Here is a 19,820-nt window from a genome sequence, read left to right as displayed (position 1 = left end):
AGGCTCCTGGGAAGTCTGCAGCAGAGTAGTAGATCAAAAAATTTCCAGCATAAACACAGTGGGAATCCTATCCACAAAAACAACTTTGTCAAACTGGCTTAAAGATTTATTATTTAGGTCCTATTTATAAAAGAACAATACGACTGCATTCAGGGAGACCTTGACTTCCATGTAAGAACCTCCTTAGCATGTCAAAGAGCCCTGTGACAGCCTCTAGAACAGGAATCCTCAAACTTTTTAAACAGGGGGCCAGTTCACTGTCCCTCAGACACTGTTAGGACCGGATTATAGTTTGGAAAAAAGCTCGTAATCTCAGAGCTTTCTGTTCTGCCACCTTATCAGCTCTTCTTGTCCTTGGACTAAGCGGAGGAACGATTTCCAGAGACAGTGAATCTGTTAGCTCTCTACCCTCCAGTGCTTCTTCTCCTAGCTGTTCCCCATCCAGTATTTCCCAGCTTCTGCCTTCTGAACTATGTCCCTCTGCAAGCCACTGTTCCAAATCTATACTATCCCCTTGCTCCTGGGAAGATTCAGGATCCTGATCAGGAGCAGGGGGAGCGGGAGGCTCCCACCATTCCTCCTCAGTGCAGCCCTCCTCAGCACAGCCCCTGACACCTGCCAGCACCTACTGAATATAAAGCAGCAGCACTCTACTGTAGATTGACTAAAAGTCCCAAAGCAAGGGTATAGGGTTATTTAGGTTGCTCACAATCCCCTATGATCAAACTGCACCAGCTATATACTTTAACAAGACAATTTTATTCCTTAACAAAATATACAGAACATAATATTGTAGTCAAATGAAATCAGGGCTTCCCAAACTTGGGTCTCTAATTGTTTTGGACTACAACTCCCATCATCCCTAGCTAGCAGAACCAATGATCATGGATGATGGGAATTGTAACATAAAACAAAAAGCACGGGGTTACCAAAATGGTCTTAATCTGCTATCATCAGATTTATGTCTTTTAAAAAAATGTAAATCTTTCTTATAGCAAATGCTGTATTGAATTTTATTTGGCAAAACCATACTGATTTCACTTCACAGTTAATGTTCTCATGAGCCAAGTTTTAATTTCGGAGGGTAGCACTTTCTTATTATTACGGTTAACCTTTTTTAAATATATAATTTAATGTTCTACATTTCTTGCCACCTTTACTGAGATTGCGCAAATATGCTTTGCATATTTTAAAATTTAGTTCCTAATAAAAGTATCAGCAGGAATTAGGTGGCAAATGTTCTCATTAAAATGAACCGTGCTAATTAACACCTAGAGAACGGCCACTAAACAAGGGAGACAGTCCCTATTTTCGCTGCTAATTCTGTCAGATGCACGTGAATACTCTCAGCAACAGTAAATAGAGCTTACAGGTATTCAAGTAATTCTTTCCAAACCAATTTCACAGGCTTGTCTGGACATCCCTGCCACCACCCATCCTGCTTGAAATGTTCAATGAAGTGCATTATGACTTTAATTTGTTCTTTACCCCTTCTTTACTTTTTTTAAAAATAGAAGGAGGGAGGGGAAGTTTTCATTACAATTCTCTACATCTTTGAATGCTTTTTTCCTTCTTATTAGTCCCAATTTACACTTGCTAAGGAAGGCTCCTCAGACAAAAATGTTTGGCATGAGGCCCACATGAAGGGGAAAGCAATCTTTGAACTCGGAAAATGGAAGCAATCCAAAATAAAACAAGGGTTGCATTGTATTTCAGAAGCTTCTGCCTTGATCAACTGGAAGGCTCAAAAGAGTGCAAATGCTGATACTGGCCATGTTCAAATACAGTACTTCAAGGGCTGCCACATGGAAGAGGGAACAAGCTTGTTTTCTCCTGCTCTGGAGGGTGGGACCCAAACCAATGCCTTCAAGTTACAAGAAAGGAGATTCAAACTAAACATCAGAAAGACCTTTCTGACAGTAAGAACTGCTCGACGGTGGAACAGACTCCCACGAGAGGAGGTGGACTCTCCTTCCTTGGAGGTTTTTCAGCAGAGGTTGGATGACCATCTGTCATGAATGCGGTCTATATTGGATTGTTATTAATGGAAAATTAATAAAATTTATTATATATAAAAAAGATAATATAATATGCCCAGGGACAGCATGTCCCATTTCACCGCCCGAGGCAAAACATGCCACCGCCACCGCCTCCCTTAGCTGGGTTGTGCGATGGCACATGCAAAGCAAGAACAGCTTCTGGCAAGATATTGCAAGACCTCATCAAAATCTCATGAGATTTCATGTGCACCGTGAGATCTTGCAAAAAGCCAGTGCTGGTTCTCCAGTGTTGGAGGGGCACTGCCTCCTGGACTTCTGCCACCCAAGATAGTTGCTTTTCCCTGGCTCATGGACAGGTGGGCGAGCCCTGAACCCCCCTTATCTGCGCCATTTGTGGGCTTATCAGATCCTGACCAAGGAAACTGAGGTCATTTGTAAGGAAAGTCCTGTTCAAACTCAATGTGGGCTGTAAAATGGAGAAGGAAAAGGCATGCGGATAAAATACACATGACTACCCTAACCTCTTCCGAAATAGGTTTAAACAAATTCTCCAGTGACAAACTGAAATATGTGAAATAAGAATTTGTACAAATATATTAGAAACCATAAGGAGGCAATGTAAAACCACTTCTCAGATTATCAGCAAACAAGAGTAATCCTTTTTCCTCCAGCAAGCTATGTAACAATTATCATAAAAATGTGAAATTACTCCTTTCAGTGGCATCATACAGGAATAAGATCACCTATTTAAATTCCAAGAGACTCTTAAAAAAAAAAGCCAGTTAAAACACCATCTCTAAACCTGTATGCTAAAATCTGAATCACAGACCATGAAATCACTAAAAGCTCATAAATGTTAGCTCTCTGTGCAACACACATCAATTCAAACAGGTTTCTTCACAAGTTCTCAATATCTTTTCCTAAACATGGGGAGGCAAGTCCAAACCCATCACAAACTAAACACATATTTACTAGACCTCCTGTGTGGTCCTTATGCACATACAAACTACAGTACGGAAACCCTAATATTTTCAGGTTTCAAACAGTTTTTGTGCACATAGGGACCATACAGGTGGTCGAGTGAAAATGCATAGGTCAAGTGGCCAGGCCTTAGCACCAAGATCCTGCTTCTCACACACACCCAGAGCCCAGGGTTGTTGAAAGGTGGTCATCACGGAGACAGTTAAAACTGTGTAGCAGACTGTTTGTTGGTGTACCATCACAATGACCTTTTGATGTCATCAACCCACTGCATAGTATCAGATAGTAGAATCCAACAATCTCTTGACCAGTGTTAGAAACTGAGATGAAAGCTAGGAGCTAAATGGTACCTTAAACCTAGGTTGTGGGCGCAACAATGGACTGTCTAGGCTCGCTTTTTTATAACAAGAATACAAAGCTGAAAATGAATGAACTGCAGTTTTCACATGGTCTAGTCCTTCCCCTGCTCACCCCGCTAATATTCTTAAGAGGGTCTCTTCTCCAGTCTTCAAGAGTTGCTGGAAGTGGGGAGGCAGGAAAAGGTCCTCCTTTCCTTCCAGTCTGCAGTTTTAATCTGAAATCTTAGCCGCAGTATTGCACCCAGAGCTCAGAAACTGCTCACGCTAATGAAATTCCCTGTCGCAAAATGCGCCTAGAACAATGGGAGTTTTGAACACTGCTCTTGACACAGCACTCCTGTAGGACAAAAGGTGGAGGGAATACATCTTAAGAATAGATAGAGCTTGCCATCAGCAGCTTTTATAAGCACTTGCATTAAAAAAATACAGCGATGTGCTTTCTTTTTAATCTGTTGCCTAATCAAACAGGTGCAACTTTTAAATTAATTGAAGTTTCACTGTGCAATCCTATGCATTTCTCCTCAAAAGAAAGACCTGTTGAATTCAAAGGAACTTACTTCCACCCAGGAAAGTTTTTATAGGATTGCAACTTTTAGTTAAGTTATTAAACACGGTAAGGTAAGGTAAGGTAAGGTAAGGTAAGGTAAGGTAAGGTAAGGTAAGGTAAGGTAAGGTACGCCTGGGTGGTTAAGTCCAGTCAAAGGTGACTCTGGGGTTGCAACACTCATCTCACTTTCAGGCCGAGAGAGCCGGCGTTTGTCCACAGACAGCTTTCCAAGTCATGTGGCCAGCATGACTAAACCGCTTCTGGCGCAGCGGGACACCGTGACGGAAACCAGAGTGCACAGAAATGCTGTTTACCTTCCCACTGCAGAGGAACCTATGTATCTACTTGCACTGGCATGCTTTCAAACTGCCAGGTTGGCAGGAGCTGGGACAGAGCAACGGGAGCTCACCCCGTTGGGGGGATTAGAACCTTCTGATTGGCAAACCCAAGAGGCGCAGTGATTTAGACCACAGCGCCACCCACGCCCCTTGTTAACACTGTAGTAACTGAATGCACCTAATACCTAATCACTCTCTTTCTCCCCAACATTTACTCCTTATATCACTGATCTTTAAAAGAACCACAAAAAATGTGACACTTTACATTAGAGAGGAAGGCTCAGGAAGCCTTTTTATTCCATGCAGGATCTTCTCACTGTTAGCTTTTCTACATCCTTGTTAGAAGCCTTTTATGGAAAAATGAAGCTCACTGCTGTGACTAGAATCTAGGTTTCTTACAACCACGGACCTCCAAAGGGGTCCCTCTTACAGCAAGCTGGTTTGCTCAGTTTGCTTCTCCGCAAGATGCTCCTTATGGACGACAGTCAAATGATCACGATTTACCACTTAATTACCTATGCTGCAGTCTAGGCCTGCCTAGCAACACCGTAGCTCTCTTTCCTTAATCTGAATTAACAAAAGCCTGGGTTCTAGATGCAGAAAGGCATTTACAGAAACACCAAACATCAAGTCACAAAGTCTTACTCACAGTCCTAGCCTCTCTATTTTTTGTGCTCTCCCCTGCTCAAAATTCTGTTCAGTGAACCATTAATTTAACCTAACTACGGTATATTTCTAAAGTCCTACCAATATCACTAGGAACTGTGTAGCAGACAATTAAGAACGCCTGAGAGATTTTATTGCGGCACATCAATTTTTCTTACCAGATGTGCAAAGCTTCCAGCGTTAATTCCATTTACTGATGTTCATTATATAATTCTGTTTGGCTCTTAAGTGACTCTGTATACACGATTATGACCAGGCTAAGCCTCCTAGAGCACAATATACATCAGGAGGCTTAGTTCCAGAATCCAGAGTTAACGCTAAATATGTTACTTCTGGTGAATGAGCCACCATAGCCGCTAGAGGGCTGTTAAAATTTGTGTCCCGGGCTTTTTAAGACTCATCTACCCATGTACTATCTGGAACTAAAGGGACACATTGATTGCTAGGTGCCCCAGCTCCCCTACCCCAATACATTAGGCCAACCAATACCACAAAATAGTGGGCAAGCTTTTGAGTACATTACACTCCTGTTGCACTGGCTGCCGACTTGTTACTAGGTCAAACTCAAGGTGTTTCTATTAGCACACAAAACCCTCAGCAGCTGACTTGAAAGACTGCCTAAAGCCATATGCGGCCACTCTCCTGCTTCCATCTGCGGAACTGACCCTTTGACAAGTGCTATATCACGTTCATGTAAGAAATCATTTGTAAGAAATGCATCTTTGGTTTGCCAGCAACATTTTTCTGGAACTCCCTTTCTATTTAGTATTAGACAGATCCTTTTGTTGACGTTGCATTGTTGACAGGGAGGGAATTTCAGAGAACTACATGAGTTCATGAGTTCAACCGGACCTTTTGGTTCCGGTTTCCGCCTGCAGGAATGGCGGACCTGTTTTCCATCTCTCTGACCTTTGTAAGGAATTTGGCGGTTGCTAGGGGAGTAAATGGCAACCCCCTACCCTCTCCGGGGGTTACGGAGAGGGGCCGCTGGCCCGCGATGCCCCCAGACCCACTCCGACTGTTTTTGGAGTGGGGGGAGCTTGGGCTGAGCACTTACAAGGGCCAGGACTCCCGGACGCTAATCTGCATGGCGGGGATTTCCATGGTTAAAGAAGATAATTAGGCTTAAATCTATGGACATACTTCAGAAGGAGGGAAAGAAGCGCTGTTTACTGCTGAGAAATTTATGCTGCCGAGTGAGAGGAGTCAAAGATTGTACTGCATCTGGAAGAAGGATTGATGGGGACGGAGCGATAAGGGGAGTGAGTTTTTATTTTATTTTTTTTCTTCATATTGTTGCCTCGTACCTTCCCGGACGCGATGTCCTGGCTTGTTTGGAGTGAAAGAGAAGCAAAAGACTGTGTGAGTTGAACCTTATAACTGTTGTTACTGAGCATATTTTTTTAAAGATGTGGAGTTGCCGATGAGAAAAGCCCCCCCCTAGTCGGACGGAAGGAGTTCTGAATGCGTTCGGAGGATTTATGAGCTGTGACGCACTTTAAATTGGAGCAGCGACCTGAAGCTAAGTTCAGCTATAGGGCAAGGAGATCCATTAATTTACCAAGAGTCTATGGTTTGATGTTTGGGTCTCCTGCCTGGAAAAGCTGTAAATTCTATAATGATCGTAAATCTTCATGGCTATGAGAGAAAAGCGAAAGTGATTTGAGCTTTTTAAGATGGCGCTACTTCGAATTGCTTCAACGCAACAGGAGCTCCATTAAGAAGATTTATGGGGAGGCTGGACTGATTAACTCACACAGGAGAAAGAACATCTGTGAGACTTTGTTTGATATTTATATCAGCAGCTGGGAAACAATCGTGAAAGTGGAAAACATCTATGTGACTGTAAGGGGAAGATCTGGATTATTATGAACTTGAAGGACGATTTGAACTTTAGAAAAAAGACGGCAGTGGACAGTTGCGAGGAATTCCCAATTTCTTGAAGCATGGGAACCCAAATAAAAAATTCTTTAGATGATTTGGCATAACATTCGGTCTGATTGATATATATATGTGTATAATTTGAAATATTGAATGTGATATAATTGGTTTTAATTGGAAAATTAATAAAAATATTTAAAAAAAAAAAAAAAAGACAGATCCTTTTGCCATTTCCAATGCCTGCTTTAAAAAAAAAAATTTTTATGCCATCCTACTCAGATATGGAATTTTATTGTGCTTATTTGTTTTTAAAGTCTGTTGATTCTATCAGTACTTTTATGAATATTCTATACTGTTTTTCGTAAACTGCTTAGACAGCGGTTGATGCTATTATAAAGTGGTGTATATCAGTTTTGTTAGATAAATAAATTGTAGTCCATGTCTTGTGGAAGCTGTCGTTCCAAACAATGTACGGAGGGCAACAAGTAAGGATGGCTGCTCTAAGGTCATCTAGAAACATCACACACAATGACCCAGCTAAAAAAAACCAATAAAGGAAAAGATCAAGGACCTGTGGACGGTTAAGTCAAAGGCGACTATGGGGCGCGGCACTCCATAGACTAAAACACATCTGGCGCAACAGAACACTGACAGAAAGCAGAGTGCACAGAAATGCCGTTTACCTTCCCGCTGCAGTGGTACCTATTTATCTACTTGCAATGGCATGACCCAGCTTAAAAAACCCAACAATAATCCCCACTAGGGCAAGGCAATATATCGATACATCATCCAAAGTCAGTTTGAAATCCACAAAGCGATAATGTTTTCATAATATTTGACACGGAGATATAGCACAATGTGTCTATATGTGCGCTATGTAAAAAAAAAAACTACAATATGGGAAAAACTGTGAAGCCAGTCTTCACTTCCCACATTATTCCTGCTGCCCCTGTTGGTCTGGGCTATAAAATAACAGTTGTAACAACATGTGAAGGGAAAGCAAAAACTGTATCCGTTTTAGACCCCTAAGTATTCGCAGTTGCCAATACATTATCCCGCTGCCCTCTACATAGTTACCATATATTTCATGTATAATACGTCCCTGTGTACAAAACGACACCCATTTTTGGGGGACTGCAAATTAAGGAAATGGGGGGATTGCCCAGAGTTGTTGAGCTTTTGGGGGGGGGAGATTGCACACCTGGCCAAAGACACCTATCGTCTGCCCGCTCACCGCCAACAGCAGCAAATTGTCCGCCCAATTGCCGCAGCCACCAATTACCTGTCCAAAAGCCGCTGGCAATCTCCTGCTCGTGGCTGCCACCAATCACCCACCCCCACCCTGCACTTTCCGTGTATAAGACAACCCCCAATGTTAAACATTTATTTGAAATATTTTTTAAAAAACCTCATCTATTGGACGGAAAAGTACGGTACAGCCTTATTTCAGATATCATGATATATCAGTATATTGCAATGCTTAGTAGAAATATATATTTTTTAAAAATAAAAAATTGTCCAGTAGCACCTTAGAGACCAACTAAGTTTGTTCTTAGTATGAGCTTTCGTGTGCATGCACACTTCTTTCATGCATGCACATGAAAGCTCATACCAAGAACAAACTTAGTTGGTTTCTAAGGTGCTACTGGACAATATATATATATATATTTCTACTGCGTCAAACCAACACGGCTACCTACCTGAATCTAGAATGCTTAGTAGGTGATAGATACAGAACAGTGTTGAAAACCAGATCTCACTGCACCCAAATTCTCACAACACCAAACCAAAACAAATGGCAAGATTTATGTGCAGCCCTTTGAAGAATCAAAGGTTGCAGATTTTGGGATTTTATTTACTTTTATTTTATTATATTTCAAGTATAAATAACATAAACAAACACTGCTAAATGAATGTCAATTTTTCCTTAAGGCTGTTTCCCCCCCAAAAGAGACACACTTTCAGCATGCATTTCCTTAAATGGTTGGGCTATGATGGTTAACTTGATGAGAGAATTCAAAATAATCCTATCTTATTTCCAACACCATAACATAGTACTGTAAAACAAAAGTCAAGAGCATAACCTTATACTGTAATATAGTGAAATTAAAGTTAACATGTTACTGTTGCTTGTTCCAACATTATGCTGCTGTGCAGTTGCAAATAAATACTCTCTGCCTGAAGTAAGAATAAAGCACATCTCTTAGCAATTTCAAAAAACAAAGCATATGTAGAGTACACAAAGCAAATTATAAAACACAATTGTGAACTGGGATCATTACTGTACTCTCCTATACCACTGGTAATTAAGGTGGCCTGACTTTCTAATTAGAGACCTTATCTTACACATGCATACATGACTGAACACAAATTTAAGACTTACAGGGTTTACAGAAAAATCTGGGGAAGCAATTTTGCAAATCTGTAAAAATAATTATGACGCAAAACAGAACTGTACTGTGTGATAATTTAATGTTTTCAACGTTTCTGACACTAGCTTATATCTTGGATTGGAGCACATGCTTCAGCATTCAGGTTGCCTATTAAAATTACATGTGCGAGCTTGCAAGAAGCAAACCACTAACCTGCGAAAAAAGGTGGAGAGGGGCTACAAAGGAAAGCCACCAGTAAGAACAGAGAAGGAAGGAGGGGGGAAAAAACCTGCCCCAAGGAGAGGGGACAGGAAGCAGCTGTGAGACTCGCTGAGAGTCCCCCTGCAAAACAAACAACAACAACAACAACTAGAAGAAGACTGAAAACACCTGATTCTAGGACAGAGAACAATTCAGTCACACAGAACTGCAACTGCCCTGGAACCTTTATCTGTTCATTGTAAATACAGTACTGTACAAGAGAAAGCTTGCCTTAGGGCAGAAGAGCCTGTCTCCTAATTGCCAGAATAGGAGACTCACCATTCCCTCCAGTGTCTAGAGCAGGCATCTCCAAACTGCGGCCCTCCAGGTGTTTTGGCCTACAATCCCATGATCCCTAGCTAATAGGACCAGTGGTGAGGGATGATGGGAATTGTAGTCCAAAACATCTGGAGGGCCGAAGTTTGGGGATGCCTGGTCTAGAGCAGGGTTTCCCAAAATTGGGTCTCTGGCTGATTTTGGACCACAACCCCCATCATCCCTAGCTAGCAGGACCAGTGGTCAGGGATGATGGGAACTGTATTCCCAAGTTAGGGAAACACTGGTCTAAATCACAGACCGCCGAGAAAAAAAAATCAACTCTTCAGAGCAATGCCTAGCCCATACGTTTTAAGCAAGCAATACACACAACCCATGTGACCATAACCATATTTAAACTAAACCATGGTTCAGAAGCGGAGAGACGTTTCCCTAAGAGTTCCAATAATCCTATTCAAGGATGAATCATTTCCCAATAAACTTCTCAGTTTCTGCAGTAGTCTTGTCATTTTACAGTCAGGATACTAGCTTTTAATTTATTTTTATTTTTTTGCAAGAACAGCTAGAATGTCTCTTGCATACATGAAAGCGAATCCTGTTCAGTTCCAATCTCCCAAAGAGCTTTCTTGCGTGTGCATAAATGCACTTGCCACTGAACATTCAAGGAACGCTTTTAAGCCATCTCTCCACAGGTTGCTTTTTCCCCTTTGGGAAAACTGCACCCAACTCAGTGTTGTATATAGCTCACCCCAGAGATACTGTCTACAGTACCTTACACAACCAGCCACTTCTTGTAAGCCAACAGTGGGCAGAATGGAGAGCAGGACCCAGGCTACTTACAGTGCACCAGCAAAGCTTTTCAACTCCCAACTCAAAGGCAGGATATAAATAAATAAAGAATAATTGTTTATCATTTTTGCTGCCATCACTTTTTATGTATTAAAAAAACACCAATTGCCAAAAATATTACTGCTGTGCACTACAGTATTTGAATTTTAAACAGACATTATTGCATTTTGGTAATTTAGTTACAAAAAATGTCTGTATTCTGGTAGGAAAGTATAATGTAGGCCATTTGACTAGATGAGTTCCAAATTATATTCCACTGCCAAATTGAATTCCCATCCAATATCAGCCAGCAATTATCCTTTTATCTGCCATTTTAAAATGTCAGCCTAACTATTCATAGACTGACAATTAATTGTTCTCTCAGGAGGTGCTCTTTTCCTCTCCATGTGTGGCGGCTCTACTCCCCAGCAAGTATTTAAAGAGTTTTCAGTTTAATGTGCAGCAAAGGGTTCCCACAGCTGAGACTCCATATAACTTCATTATGCATGCAAATATATATTATTCGATTTATATCCTGCCCTTCCTCCTGAAGGAGCCCAAGTAATGGTAAAATGTTTAGAAAGAGCTACAACCAAGAACAGTTTTAAAACACTCTTTAAAACTATGAAAAAACATTCACACAACCAATGATCTTGGGGTTGCCAGGAACAGTGTCCTTCAGCCATCAAACGCCTGAGTAAACAATGGTGTTTTAATTCCCTCTCCCAAAATAAAGTCAATAATGACACCTCACTAGGGAAGGCATTCCACAAACAGGGAGCCATCACTGAAAAGGCACTGCCACAAGTCACTGTCAACTGGGCAGCTACCAGTGTGGCACCACCACCAATAAGGTTTCATCTCTCATAGATGGTTGATATTGCAGGAGGCACTATTTGAGGTACTCACTCAGGTTCCGAGTCATTTAGGACTTGATATGCTAGTGTTAACACATTCAATCTGGCCTGGTAGCTCTCTACCAGTCAGTGCAGCATTTTCAGGACTGGTGACACATGGTTCTACTGCGCTGCCCCAGTTACAAGCCTAACAGCTGCATTCTGCACTGACCTGTCCCCATCCACTAAACGAAGACATGTGCAATGGAAAAGTGCTTGCCTTTACCAAAATAGTAAAATGCAATTCTTCCCTCAGCTGGCTCTGGTGGCCGAGAAGCGGCTTCACAAAGGGTAGGGAAATGACAAAAGGAGGCTAAATTAATTTCAGAGCTGCATGAATGATACAACTGGTTGTTGTTGTTTTTTAAAAAATTAAATATTCATAACCCACAGAGTAAATTGCACATTTAGAAGAAAAGACTGTTGGTGGTCTATCTAGGATTTACTGGTTCAGTGGTGCTCCAGAAGTTGGGCATTTATAGGTTTTATGTTTCTCTTCTCCCAATTAAACATACAGATGTCTGAACTATTGACTGCAGAGCAAAGCCAAGCCTAAAGGCTTGTGTCTGGAAACAATGAGTTAAAGTAGCATGCAGCTTCTACTGGGGCCATGACCAGGATGGATAAAAATCAATGATTTTTTTTAAAATAAAATTTTAAAAAGATATATTTTTATTTAAATAAGATTTTTTAAATTTAAATAAGATTTTTTAAATTTAAATCAGATTTTTAAAATAAAATGCTTTTGGAGGAAAAATCTTTCTAAAGATAGTTTTCTAGTTAAGTTACTGTACATTATGGTCCAAAGGCTATTCATCAGGAAATAAGGATTTGTTCTAAGTTTTTCATGTGTTCTAAAACTCAGACTAAGTTTTTTTTAATTGTTATTAAGGAAATGATTGTTTTTCTCCTTCCAATAAAGTACAGCAGTTGTCAAAATATAAACAGTTAACTTATTAAACCTCACAATAATTTCATAATTATCGGTCTATGTATTTCTAATAGTATAACCAAATCAGTAATTTGTGATATAACTGTAAAAACTACTCTGAAAATTTATTATTCCAAAAATGAAACCTTCATCTGGTTGTAAATATTAAAATTATACCAGCAAAAATTAGTCTTTCTCTAAAAAAATTAAAAATTAAATCATGTATCACCAACTACTGATTTAAATCGTGATTTAAATCTTGATTTAAATTGATATGATTGAAATCAAATCCACCCTGGCCATGACTACATTGTTAGAGAAGGTAAAGAGACATAGACTACTCCTAAAAAATTTCTATCAATGCCCTGGAGGGAAGCAAAGGGGGCCGGAAAGAACAAGGAACACAGCTGTTTCCCACAGTGTCCCATAGCATCTTTAGCTATATTCTACTTGAGTTTCTTCCTCCCTTGTTGGTGTGGGTCTACAATAAAAGCCTTTGTCCACATGGTCCTTCAAGTATATTATGCAAGCAACATCCAGTACTTCAGAAAACGGACATCGGTTGCATGGTACGTTAAACATGCCACCAGGTCAACTGTGCAGAAGCAATATTTACAATGATGTAAACCTCCCTGGGAGAAAAAAAAGCGGAATTGCTAAACTATATTAGTTAGAAGTGCATGTAGAGAGGTTGCCATAGTACAGAGATGTCCAACATAATAGCATCCGGCCCCTTCCTCCAATCGCCCATGATCGCTGGAACGGAAGACAGAGTTTTCGCTGTGAGGCTGTTTATTTCCTTAGCGAACCTTTGGTGAGAAGCTTTTCTCGTTTTCCCTTTAATAAAGTTTGACATTTCCCTCTCCAAAAAACGCTAAACAACCTGCACACCACAAAAAACTTTGACCTGAACCCCCCAAAAGCGGTACAGTCATACCTCGTCTTGCGTTAGGTTAGTGTTCCATATTTTCGGCTTGCGAATGCGGCAAACCCGGAAGTATTTCACTATGCGCATGTGTGCAGAAGCGTTCTGCATGCTTCGCGCCTGCACAAAACCATTCTGCGTGATTCGCACATGCACAGAAGCGCTCTATTGCATTCCGTGCTTGGGCAGAAGCACTTCTCTAGTTGCTGACTTTTGGGGATGCGAATGCACCCCGGAACAGATCATGTCCGCAACTAGAGGTACCATTGTACTTCCCTCCCTACAAGGGGTAGATCAGTGCCAGTTTTTTATTCTGTGAGTAGATCACAGTCTCTTGGTAGTTGACCATCCCTGCCATAGTACAAGAGATTAAGTGTGTTAACATCAAGAACAACTGGGCATTAGAGCACTGCTTGAAGGATGTGCATTGACTGCCCATTCTCTCTATATTTATGGAGCCAAGAGAATACCTTGGTTTATCCCAGCACCTAATCCAGTCATAAGTGAATGGCATGCAAAATGTTGACTTTGTCTTTACTGCCTTTAGGGTTCTTGCCTTGGACAAATCTGAACATCTGAGTTAACCTCTAGATTATAACCAGGGAACCATTTCAATACCCAAGAAGATATGAACTGCATGTTAGAGGATTATGCCTTCCAAACTTGCAAAAGCAAGTAGGCGTTTCAGATAAGCAAAATGTCCATTTAAAACCATCAGCATATGTGGAAACACTATTACAATACTAAGGGCGAGATACAAAGATGTATGTGGTATACTAGTGGAAAGAGATGGACACTACACCTCCTGCCTCAATAACTACTGTATTGGCCCAAATATAAGCCGCACCCGAATATAAGCCGCACCTTTGAAATTGAAGTGGGGGAAAGAAAGAATACCCGAATGTAAGCCTCTCCATTCCTCACTGCTCCTGGCTACATATGGGGGGGGGGCAGAGCCAATGTGGTGTAGTGGTTAAGAGTGGTAGACTCGTAATCTGGGGAACCGGGTTTGCGTCTCCGCTTCTCCACATGCAGCTGCTGGGTGACCTTGGGCTAGTCACACTTCTTTGAAATCTCTCAGCCTCACTCACCTCACAGAGTGTTTGTTGTGGGGGAGGAAGGGAAAGGAGAATGCTAGCCGCTTTGAGACTCCTTAGGGTAGTGATAAAGTGGGATATGAAATCCAAACTCCTTCTTCTTCTTCCTCTCTCCCTTCCCGACCTTGGGGGAGAGGACGGGGGACTACGCACAGGGCAGGCTCCGCTTTGCTGCGCTCCTGGTGCTGTTTGCCCTGTGCTACTGGCTGCATACCATAAAGTTGTGAATATAAGCCACACTTTAACTTTTCACAGTTGGAATTTTTTTGGGGGGGGGGAGTGAGGTTTATATTCAGGCCAATACAGTAATCCACAAAACCCAACAACTATGAGTTGGCAGGTTAACCACATACACACAAATAAAAATTCCCTTACATAATACCATCTATCAATTCCCAAACATTTTAAAAACATGTATCTTGAAACTAGCCCTACATAGCACCTCAGGTGACACAATCGTTCAGTGCATGTGGCTGTTAACCAGAAGGTTGGTGGTTCAAGCCCACCAGAGACGTCTGTGGGCAGAATTCCTTCATTGTTGGGGGTTGGACTAGATGACCCTCGGGGGTCTCTTTTCCAACTCTTTGATTCTATGATCTATGAAAATCAGACAAGCTATAAGTAGAACTGTGTATTTTATTCATTGGGGCATGTAAAAACATGACATTTCCCACCCACACACCATAAACATCTCACAGAAATACACATAGTGGAATTGGAGAGACGCAGGTGGTGCTGTGGTCTAACCCACAGAGCCTAGGGCTTGCCAATCAGAAGGTCGGCGGTTCGAATCCCCGCAACAGGGTGAGCTCCCACTCTTCGGTCCCAGCTCCTGCCAACCTAGCAGTTTGAAAGCACATCAAGTGCAAGTAGATAAATAGGTACCGCTCCGGTGGGAAGGTAAACGGCATTTCCGTGCGCTGCTCTGGTTTGCCAGAAGCAGCTTAGTCATGCTGGCCACATGGCCCGGAAGCTGTCTACGGACAAACACCAGCTCCCTTGGCCAGTAAAGCAAGATGAGCGCTGCAACCCCAGAGTTGTTCACGACTGGACGTAACTGTCAGGGGTCCCTTTACCTTTACCAGGGGGTGTTTATAGGAATTTTGTTTTGCTTCTGTCCTGTGCCTCTTCCCACCAGAGGGGAAACAATGCATGTGAACAAATGAAATAACTTGTATACTACCCACCCTGCATGGGTGTAGCAAGGACTTTTTTAAGGGGGGCAGGACTTTTGTTGGGGGACAGAACCGACGTGATTGGTCAGTTAAGTATTTCTATTGTTTTACTTGATCTCAGGGGGAGCAGCTGCCCCCCTGCCCCACCTTGGCTATGCCCATGCTACCTTGGCTGGCAGTGCTACCTGCAGCTGTGCACGCTCTGTATGTCATTATTCACAAGTGTTATACAGTATACTAATATCAGTGTACTGGAAGAAGCAAAGCACCAGTGTTGAAGCAATGATTCTTCAACATCAACTTTGTTGGACTGGTCATGTTGTGCGGATGCCTGATGATCGTCTCCCAAAGCAACTACTCTATTCCGAACTTAAAAACGGAAAGCATAATGCTGGTGGTCAAGAAAAGAGGTTTAAAGACTGTCTCAAGGAAAATCTTTAAAAATGTAGTATAAACACTGACAACTGGGAAATACTGGCCTGCTAGTGCTCCAGTTGGAGAACAGCCTTTACCAAAGGTGTCATGGGCTTTGAAGAAACTCAATCTCAGGGCGCAAGGGAGAAACGTGCTAAGAGGAAGGCACGCTTGGCAAATCCACACCGTGATCAACTCCCGGCCGGAAACCAATGTCCCCACTGTGGAAGGACATATGGATCCAGAATTGGCCTCCACAGTCACTTACGGACTCATTGTTAAAACTATGTTTATGGAAGACAATTTTACTCTGCTATGAGTGATCACCAGAGAGAGAGAGAGAGAGAGAGAGAGAGAGAGAGAGAGAGAGAGAGAGAGAGAAAGAAAGAAAGAAAGAAAGAAAGAAAGAAAGAAAGAAAGAAAGAAAGAAAGAAAGAATACAGGTACCCTCTAAAAAACACCCTTTTGCTTCTATGTCTTCCAAAGTGCCATCCATAAGATCATCAAGACAACCACATCAAGGGTCAACACAATCATTATCAAGTCTTTCACTCCTTTCAGCTCCACCAAAGCCTCCTGAGATGTTCTGGACCAGCTACCAGAAACCCATTGACTTCCAGATGTCATTGCACCACAATTCTCATCACCCTTGATCACTGGATATGCTTGTTGATGCCAATGGGAGGAGCTGGAGTCCAAGGAAATCCAGAGGTTCACAAGTACTTCACTCCCATCCCTGATCATGCAGTGTCAAGCCCTTTAGCAACGGGGTCAGTTCTTGGACAACTGGGAACGGAAAATGTAGACCCTGCCGCCCTCTCCCTGGCTGGCAGCAGGGTGTGAACCGCTACTGTTGCCACAATGCCAAGCTAAAGCAAGTTCCCGAGCTGAGCACAAGGGCCTTCACATTCGTGTGTAACAGTGAAATTGAAAAGCTGCCTTCTCCTTTCAACCTGCTCCCTCAACATTGGTGCAAATGAACCTAAAACTACCTGCTCAGCTTAATTTGAACTACAGCTCAGCATGCACAGTAGTAATGAAGGAGAAAGTGCCTCGGGGCGCGAACAGAACGCCTGGAGTCCCCACCACTATGCAGCTATAATCAGCACTTGTGCATTCAAGAGTTCCCAGGGCAAAGAACATAACTGCCTGACACCACAATAACGAAACAAAACAAAAAAAGAGGAGAGGAATAACTTGCTGGGTAGCAGTTTCTTCCGAAAGAGTTAACCACACATTTCTATCACAGCAACCACCTTGCCATAAAGGCCGGCACACCACAGGCGAACTAGTAGGCTTCTTCCTGACCGCAGCACGATTAGCGATAGCTCAGCAATGGAAGAACCCCTCAACATATGGGAAAATAATATCTGGGATACAGCAATGTCTGAGCATCTCACCAGACAAAGGAGGGAAATTAAAGGCATAATGAAGAGAGTCACCTTCCAAGAAATGTGGACCCCTCTCTTTAACTATGTTAATGACCAGAAACAAGACCTTCTTATACCAACTGCTCAATATTCTCAGTGGAAGGGTTACGCCAAGTAATATGTTTGAATACTGAATGTGTAAAGTGTATGTCTAGAGCAGTGGTTCCCAACATTTTTTTTGGCCATGCCCCAAAAGCATCTCTAAAATCCTGATGCCCCCATTCCCCATTGACATATAATTCTTATTATTCAAAAAGTGAACTACTATTCACGATGGAGGAAGCCAAAAAGGCAATTAACTTGGTCTAAACAAGTTTCCAAATTGTCCCCCTTAAAAATCAAATAGCGCCCCTGTGAGGGGTGTGCCTTACGTTGGGAACCACAGGTCTAGAGACAATGGATAAAACAAACACCATGCTGGATAAGCGTGCGATGGCTATTGTATTTGTATTTGTTTAAAAATATTTGTGTTGTTGGCCAGCACGCTGCCCTGGGTGTGATGCTGATCCGCCCTGCTGATCCCCTTGCCCAAGAAGCGTCTGTCTGTCTGCCGGTCTGTCTGTCCGCGGGCACTCCCCTGCACCTCCGTCGTGCATGAAGCGCAGCTCACATCTGAGAAACTTGCTCAGAAGTTGAGCTGCCACTTTTTCTGCGGGTGTGTGTGTGCGCGCGCGCAGAGAGCAGCTGGCTGCCCCAGCGGCTGTGGTTACCTGCTGATAAAGCCGTCGCCGTCGCCGTCGCAGGTCTGGAAGAGGCGCCTCATCCTCTCCTCCTCGCCCGTGCTGGAAGTGTCGCTGCTGCTACTCGCCGTGCTGCTCAGGCTCACCACCACGGCCGGGGCGGCCGCTGCCGCCATCATGCGCTCTTCTCCAGAGGAGCAGCAGGAGGAGGCGGAGGCGGTGGCAACGTCTGCACACAAGTCCGGTCCCTCGGAATTCTCCGTCTGTGGTTCCCTCAGCCACAAGCCCGTGTGTGCGCGCGCGCAAATCCGTCCCGACCCCGCTGCCGTACAAAGCGCGAGGGCCACACAATGCAAACAAGGGGGTGGGGAAATCCCAGGCAAGCGCTTCTCCTCGCCTCGCGCACGAATTCAGCGCGCGCCGCCTCACGCGCCAATCAGCGGCATCCTGGGGATCCGGCGCGCCTTTGCAAGGAGGAGCAGCAAGCAGCAGCAGCCTGCCCGCCCGCCCGCTTGTCTCAGGCACCTTCTTTGGCGAAGGGGTCGCGCGCCCCTCGAGGGAGACGCGGGAGGAAAAGGGCCGGAGCTTCTCCGGCGTTTGCAGAGCACCACTTGGCTGCTAACCAGTTAGTGGCATAGAAGGGGGGGGGGGACCACAACTCTAATGGAGGCACTGGGCTCAGCACCGACGAGTTTCTCAGATTTAGCTTTGAGCAAGTTCTCTTGGGTTTTTTCTCAAAATCCTAACCTTCCTCTGAGGTCAACGCAGCATTCATTCATTCGAAACACAGTTCTAGTTACAGGTAGGTAGCCGTGTTCGTCTGACGTAGTCGAAACGAAATAAAAAAATTCCTTCCAGCAGCACCTTAAAGACCAACTAAGTTTTTATTTTGGTATGAGCTTTCATGCACACGAAAGCTCATACCAAAATAAAAACTTAGTTGGTCTTTAAGGTGCTGCTGGAAGGAATTTTTTTATTTTGATTCGAAACACAAACTCTCAAAGCGATCACAACCAAAGTGGCATCAGGAATATAAGTTACAGGTAGGTAGCCGTGTTGGTCTGACGTAGTCAAAACAAAATAAAAATAAAATTCCTTCCAGTAGCACCTTAGAGACCAACTAAGTTTGTCATAGGTATGAGTTTTTGTGTGTATGAGTGTTTCAGTGTATCTGAAGAAGTGTGCATGCACACGAAAGCTCATACTTATGACAAACCTAGTTGGTCTCTAGGGTGCTACTGGAAGGAATTTTATTTTTATTTTGTTCAGGAATATAAGTCATTCTTTACCTTCCCCGCATTTATTATTTGATTTATAATACTGTACTGCCCTTCATCATAAAATCTCAGGGCGGTTCACAGAATAAAATACTGGATAAAAACAAGTAAATACAGTAATTAAAAATAAAACAGCAAAAGAATAAGCCCCCTTCCCACACACCCCCAACCCCCTTCATGTGTAAGGTATCCCTTGCCAGGTAAGAATTGCTAGGGCAGTGGTTTTCAACCAGTGTGCTGTGGCACCCTGGGGTATACAAATGTGCATGTGTGTGCCAAACTGGATCTTGGACCTGGGTGAAATAAAACCTAGTCTCACCCCCTAGCCCCCTCCCCAGCCACCCCACCTTCCAGCCATGGGAGTGAAACTGGCTAGGACTGGAGCCAGGTTTTTCCCCTCCTACCCCTGCAGCCAGGAACCTGGCTTATTAGACTACGGCGTCGGTACAGTGTAAACATAACTTTTATATGCACTGGGAAATAAAT

The 19,820-nt window shown here is 43.0% G+C and overlaps 1 protein-coding gene across 1 annotated transcript in view; it reads right to left on the bottom strand.

The window, feature by feature from the left end:
* The window catches only part of MCC (MCC regulator of WNT signaling pathway), a 202,635-nt gene extending 184,205 nt beyond the window's left edge, over positions 1-18,430 (bottom strand). The window contains exon 1 of the mRNA XM_035099855.2: positions 18,088-18,430. Coding sequence (XP_034955746.1) covers positions 18,088-18,236 — 149 coding nt within the window. The 5' untranslated portion in view covers positions 18,237-18,430. The remainder of the gene's footprint in view (positions 1-18,087) is intronic.
* Positions 18,431-19,820: the final 1,390 nt, after the last annotated feature.

The sequence above is a fragment of the Zootoca vivipara genome, chromosome 11 (assembly GCF_963506605.1).
Source record: "Zootoca vivipara chromosome 11, rZooViv1.1, whole genome shotgun sequence".
Taxonomy (NCBI): Eukaryota; Metazoa; Chordata; class Lepidosauria; order Squamata; family Lacertidae; genus Zootoca; species Zootoca vivipara.
Note: the sequence above shows the minus strand (reverse complement) of the source record. Positions and strands in the feature narration are given on the sequence as shown.